Here is a 6,693-nt window from a genome sequence, read left to right as displayed (position 1 = left end):
GGCGCATGCATGGCAGCAGTTTGTTTGCTGGAGATGGATAGGAAAAGTGGGGGGGCATCCTATACATGGGGGGTCTTATAGACAGAAAACTATGGTAAATGGCTACAAATAGTTGTGAAAAATTAGCAGGCCTCTAAGGGAGTGTGTGTGGCACAGGTGGGCAGGGGGCCTAGGGTGGAAAGTATGTCACAGTTCCTGAAATCCCACTGTCCCCCCAGAAAAGGTCGGCACAGCACAGGCGTTACAGAAGGCAAAATCAAGAATCCTGCTCACAGAAGACGATTCTGGGAACTGTCTGGGGAGGGGCATCCTGACTGCAACAGGCCCAGCCCAGGCTTGTGGGGCTTCTGCCCCATCCCATGTGAAGCACGAACATCTTTTAGAATCTGCCTGGCGCTTTTGTCCAGAGAATTGCTACCTGTGCGATAGGAGCTCCTGATCCATCCAACTCTTGACAAATGGCTCCAGTTGCTCTTTGGGCCTTTCGTTGAACCACTGCTTGGCTCGCTGTTTATGCGAGTTGGTGACGGCTCATTTCAAAGTGCTCTGCTCCTTCTTGCTTCCACCTTTCTCCAGAGTGAAACATCCCTAAAGCTCTGGGCTTGGAAAACAGCATGAGTGGGTTTTCCCTCAGGGCAGCAGCAGAGTTCTCCAGTGCCCCCCCCCCCGCAAAAACCGGTCAGGCTGGGCACTCCCTCTGAAAGCTCAGGGACCCACTCCATCCTTGCCCAGGAGAAATCTGCTCGCAGGGCTGTTTGTCTCAAAACATATGGCTGACAGAGGATTGTAACAAGATGCCATGTGAGATTAGCAGATGTCCAGGTCCACATGGTGGGCATGTCGTGAGCGGAGCCGGCTGGTGCCGGAGGTCAGACTAGATGGCCTGGGAGACCCCTTCTGACTTACTCTGTTTTCTATGTTTCTGAGTCAGCGTGAGTGTGTGCACAAATGCATCAGGTCGATCTCTGTGGCGCGCTTGCCATCCCCACAGGTTGCCGCAGCTGCGGAAACAGATGCTGTCTGTGAAAGCAGCAACAATGTGCGATCGCATGTGCGTCCTGGTGCGGGCTTTCAAAAGTGCGTGTGCACCGGGGCTTGATGAGTGCTCCACCCCCACCACCTGCTGCCAATGGCAGGATCCCAGCCTCAGAACAAAACAATGAGAGAGATCCAGAGCATGTGCAGAACGCAGTGTGTTGTTGCCGAAAAGCCCCTGAGAGTGAGCACCCCGTTTCCCACTGCTTTTTGTCCACAGTGTCTACCGCTACCTCCTGCAATGACCCCGGGGTTCCGCAGAACGGGAGCCGGAGCGGCGACACGAAGGAGGCAGGCGATGCCATTGTTTTCCAGTGTGATCCGGGTTATGCCCTGCAAGGGGAGGCCAAGATCAGCTGTGTGCAGATCGAGAACCGGTTTTTCTGGCAGCCTGACCCACCCACGTGCACAGGTAGAGGCTTTGACTCAATCTGCTCAGCAGTAGTTGGGGAACCGTGGGGTGGAAGGGGATCCCGCCGGGCAGGCTGATGTCAGAGAGGCCACCTTCCCCCATGGCCTTCACCCTTTGAGGGAGTCAGTTTGGCCGGCAGGAGAGAGCTGCAAGTCCTGGGCAGTGCCAAGGGCCCGCAAGCTGCCTTGTGAAGGAGAAGCTGCTGGAGACGGGCAGTCAGTCGTCCCTGATCTGAGGGTCCTGGTGAAATCAGCCCCTCTGTTGGGTCATGACTGCCATTCCCCCCCCCCCCCCCCCCCCCCCCCCTCGCGCAGCCTACATCGTAGCTTCCGAAGATGGAGTTCGTCCCATCCCCTCTTCTGTCACCCATTTCCCATAGTCCCCAAAGCTGGCCAAAAGTTATACATGTTTCATGCAAACACCCACTGGGAAAAAAACATAAAAAATAATGTTGTGCAAAGTACACTGAAGCAGTAAATGCTTCATGAATGGCCTAATTAAATGTTAGCTGTCTGTATCATCCTGCTGCACTTAATTTGTATTTATAAAATGTTGTTCCAAGCAAAGGAAATTAATTGCTTGCCTTTCTTTCTAAAATTGATTTAAAAGTAAGCTACTGAGCCCACTCATCCCCTCTGCTGCCAGCACAGGGCAGCGTGTGGGTTTCCTCACTTTTGAATGACGCACTTAACTTGGCATCTTCCCGGCACAGGCAGACACGGACCCTGTGCCGAGCCGTTTGGATCAGCATATTCGCCTGCCAGAGGGCTGCTCCCCAGGCAAGAGGGCGTCAGTGTTGCTACTAGTAGGAAGGAGACGAGATCAGCCCTTTGACAGCAGCGTCTCCCGCAAATGCCTTCTGCAGATCTCACTCCTTTCCTACCCTCGCCTGGGGCAGGGCTGCAGGAAGATCATTTACTGGGGAGGTCCATGAGTAAGGAAAGGGTTAATCCATATTGCAAAATGAAACATAAGGAACCAAGTGGAGCCACACTGGATCAGGCCGCGGGTCCTTCTAGTCCAGCATTCCGTAGACAGGGAAGCGACCCAGGGGATCCCTCGAGCAGGGTGGGTGCAAGGCTGCCCAGGCTCCTCAGGTGAGCGGAGGCAGGCTGCCTCTGGTGAAGGGACCCACACGAGGGGCCACAGGGGGCCTCTCCCCTCACGAACGTGTCCAATCCCTTTCTGAGGCCACCCAGGCTGGTGGCCATCGCCACCTCCCTCGGCAGACTTTGACCAAGCGCCGTGTGAAGTACTTGGTTTCACCTGTCCTGGACCTCCCCCCCATCAGCCTTGTGGCGCGACCCCACTGAGGGTCCAGGTGCTACGGGAGAGGCAGAAACATCTCTCTCTGCCTTCCTGCACACCATGCATTGTTTTACGCCCCTCTGTCATGTCTCCGCTCACTTGCCCCTTTTTAAAGCTGAACAGCCCCAGTTGTCACGTTCACTCCTCACAGCGGAGCTGCTACAGCCCCCTGACCATTTGTGTTGCCCTGACTTCTACCTTTTCCAACTCAATAATGCTCTTTTATTGTCCAGGGCTGTCTCATTCTCCCTACCTGAGCTTCATGGGTTCTCCTACTCCTAGGCTCAGAAGACCTGCATGCTTAGTGAGAACATACTTTGGCCATGAGAAGCGGGCAATATGCAGTGGAGCAGCACACCGCTAAACTTGTGAGGTCCCAGGGCATCGTGGGCCAGGGCTCCTCCTCCGGGCATGCAAAAGCCACAGATCCTTTTCCATTTTGCTGACCAAGAAACATGAAACACTCAGAAGGCATCTCCAGGAACTCTGCTTGTGAGCGTGCCTGGGCCCTGTCCCGAAAGGGAGGGGCCTCCTCCCCGCATGTCGATGCGCTAATTGGGCCACCCTCCTCTGCTGATGCTGTGTCATGGGGTCAGCAGCTGGGGCTGCCTCATCTGTCCCCTGCTCTGAGTCCCCTCCCACCAGCTGTTCACCTGGACTGTTCCCAGGGACTGCCTGCCCACCTGAGGGGTCTGGCCTTGAGATAAGCATCTCTGCTTCTCCTGTCTCAGAGTCTTGGCATGGCCCACCCCCCAGTTCCGCTTCACATTCTGATTCCAGTTCCTCTGAGTCCATCCAGCTGTGCTTGAGAACAAGCAGCCCAAGCAGCCCTCCCCCTCACTCCCAACGCAGGGTCTGGACTTCACCAAAAGCTGAATTAATCCATGGTCCAACCTACCCTAGTTTTGATGTACTTGTGCATCTAGTAGCTGAAGAATACCGGAAGGGCCGTGATGGAGCAGGCCAATGAGCTGCCCCATCTAGCTTTCTGTTCACACAGTGGCAGACCAGCAGGCCACATCCAGGTGCACATCTGCTCGTCACCTGGCAAAAAGGCCTGTGACAGGGGCAAGGGCCCAGTCATGCCAAAGGCCGACCCATTTCTCAAGGGCAGCTTCCAAACCTTGCTTGCCAATGGCAGGCAGACGGACTGGCTGAAGGCTGTGAGGAAGGCACGCCACTCTGCGGCCAATGCTAACAGCGTGGCAGCTTAGCACAATACGGCGATGTGGGGCAGAGGTTGGCTGAGTGGTCCAGAGCTTGTGGGGCCAGCCACCAATGCACCTCCTATTGCAAGATAGTGCTGCAAGGTAGGTGGGAGGAAAAAACACATCAATTACATGAGGAGAAAGCCTAGGAAGTCACGGGGGATGCAGAGGGGATGCAGCCCTGACAGTTCTTGCATGATTATTACATTTCCTTAGACGTTCCTTAGTTTATCCTCTCTCACACACGCCTTGGATGGGCCTTTCTGTTCTCTGCTTTCCTTCTGCTTTAGCTCCCTGTGGAGGGATCCTGACAGGACCGTCAGGGGTAATCTTGTCACCAAACTACCCAGAGCCCTACCCACCAGGGAAGGAGTGTGACTGGAAGTTGACTGTCTCTCCCGATGACGTCATTGCCTTGGTGTTTCACACGTAAGTTCGTTGGTTTCCACTCCTCTCAAGGCGTAGCTTCAGGGGAGGCTTGTGGCTCTGCAGACGTGGAATACAAATCCCTTGTTGTCAGTGAAGAAGTTGCCTTTAACTATTTCTGCACATTTAGGAGCAACCAGCCAAGAATAAGTGAAATCAAGGATGCGCGCCGCAGTCTTCCCCAGCCTGAATGCTAGGGCTTAATCTTGGATCATTGCAATCATCAACAGGCAAAGTAAAAAAAAAGTGCAAATTATTTAAATCAGCAAGTGCTCTTGAAACTATTTTGTTAACCACATCTGCTTCGTGACTGGGATCGCACAGCTGAAACAGCCCTCAGTTGGCTGCAGCAAAAGCTTTCGTGGAAGGTTCCACAGCCGCCTCATGGCTGCTGATGCCCCCGGCATGCCTCTTGCCAAGGGGTGCCCTAGCAGTGCCAGGGGGAGGGCCATTGCCCTGCAGGGGGGTGCATCACACTGGGCTGAGGGCAGTGGCAGTGTAGCTGCACAGGTTTCTTCCTCAGACTACTCTTTCCTGGCTTTGAGCTGCCTTGACGGAAAAAGCTCTTTGCTGGTTAGTAACATCTAAGCACTGGGCGGGCCTCACCCTGAGTCCTGTGTCCAGTCCTGGGTGCTACAGTTTAAGAAAGAGGCAGAGAAACTGGAGAGAGTTCAAAGGAGGGCAACGTGGAGGATCTGGGGACTGGAGACAAAGCCCCGTGAGGAGGGATTGAAAGAACTGGAGATGCTTAGCCTTGAGAAGAGAAGGCTGAGGGGAGATATGTAGGAGAGTACTCTGCAAGTTCTTGAAAGGCTGTCATGCAGAGAAGGGCCAGGGTCTCTTCTCCATCATCCCAGAGTGCAGGACACAGAATAACAGGCTCAAGTCACTGGAAGGAGGGTTCCAACTTATATCAGGAAAAACTTCATGGCTGCTAGAGCAATAGGACAATGGGAACAATGACCAGGGAGGTTGTGGGCACCCCCACACTGGAGGCATACAAGAGGCAGCTGAACAACCACTTGCCACGGATGCTCTCACCTGAAGTCCTGCATGGAGCAGGGAGCTGGCCTTGATGGCTTTCATGTCCCTTCCAACTCTCCTATTCCATGATTCATACAATCATGGAATAGGAGAGTTGGAAGGGCCATGAAGGCCATTGGATTCAACCGCCTTCTGTTGCAGGACACCAAGTCACACCATCCCACTCAGAGGGCTGCCCAGCTTCTTTTCGAATGTCTCCAGTGCGGGAGAGGCCACCACCTCTCTGGGCAGCTGGTCCCACTGCTGTATTGCTCCAACAGTGAGGATACTTTTCCTGATGTCCAGCCTGAATCTGGGTTGCTGCAGCTTGAATTGATTATTCCTTGTCCTACACTCTGGCATCAGCAAGAAGAGATCTTGACCTTCCTCTTTGGGACAGCCTTTGAGGTCCTTATAGAGGGATATCATGTTCCCCCTCAGCCTTCTCTTCTCAAGGCTGAATATGCCCACTTCCCTCAGTCTCTCCTCACAGGGCAGTGTTTCCAAACCCTGGATCATTTTTGTCACCCTCTGCTGGACCCTTTTTAATTTACCTGCATCTTTCTTAAATCTTGGGGCCCAGAACTGAACATGGCATTCCAGATGAGGTCTGGTTAGTGAGGAGTATAGAAGAACTACTACTTCTCATGATTTGGAAGTAATAATTCTGTTAATGCATCCCAAAATAGCATTTGCCCTTTTGGCAGCTGCATTGCGTTGTTGGCTCATGTTTAGCCTATTGTCCACAATTACTCCAAGATCTTTTTCTTTTTCAGTTCTGTTGAGCCACGTATTCCCCATCTTGTATCGATGCCTTTGGTTTCTTTTTCCTAGGTGGAGGACTTGACACTTGTCCTTACTGAATTTCATTTTGTTGGTTTCAGCCCAGAGTTCAAGTTTATCAAGACTGCCCTGGATCTTCATTCTGTCTTCGAGTGTGTTTTCTATTCCACCCAGTTTTGTATCATCTGAAAATTTGATTATCTTTCTTTGTACTTCCTCATCTAAATCATTAATAAAGATGTTGAAGAGCACTGGGCCCAGGACTTAGCCCTGTGGCACCCCACCAGCTCCCTCCCTCCGGTTTGGGAAGGCGCAGTTTATAAGCACTCTTTGTGACTGATTTAGCAGCCAATTTTGGATCCACCTAATATTTTTCTATCTAGTCCAGTTTTTGTTAATTTGCTTATCAGAATGTCATGTGGTACCATGCCAAAACCTTTGCTAAAGTCTAGGTAGATTATGTCCACAGTGTTCCCTTTGTTCATTTGGGAAGTTATC

At 52.6% G+C, this 6,693-nt stretch overlaps 1 protein-coding gene across 1 annotated transcript in view; it reads left to right on the top strand.

Annotated features, from left to right (window-relative positions):
- Nucleotides 1-6,693, top strand: part of LOC123020788 (CUB and sushi domain-containing protein 2-like) — a 429,441-nt gene that overhangs the window by 288,299 nt on the left and 134,449 nt on the right. Inside the window, exons 17-18 of the mRNA XM_044424965.1 lie at nucleotides 1,256-1,447; nucleotides 4,254-4,392. Of these exons, the coding sequence (XP_044280900.1) occupies nucleotides 1,256-1,447; nucleotides 4,254-4,392 (331 nt within the window). The remainder of the gene's footprint in view (nucleotides 1-1,255; nucleotides 1,448-4,253; nucleotides 4,393-6,693) is intronic.

The sequence above is a fragment of the Varanus komodoensis genome, unplaced genomic scaffold (genome assembly GCF_004798865.1).
Source record: "Varanus komodoensis strain SLA01 unplaced genomic scaffold, ASM479886v1 scaffold15, whole genome shotgun sequence".
Taxonomy (NCBI): Eukaryota; Metazoa; Chordata; class Lepidosauria; order Squamata; family Varanidae; genus Varanus; species Varanus komodoensis.
Note: the sequence above shows the minus strand (reverse complement) of the source record. Positions and strands in the feature narration are given on the sequence as shown.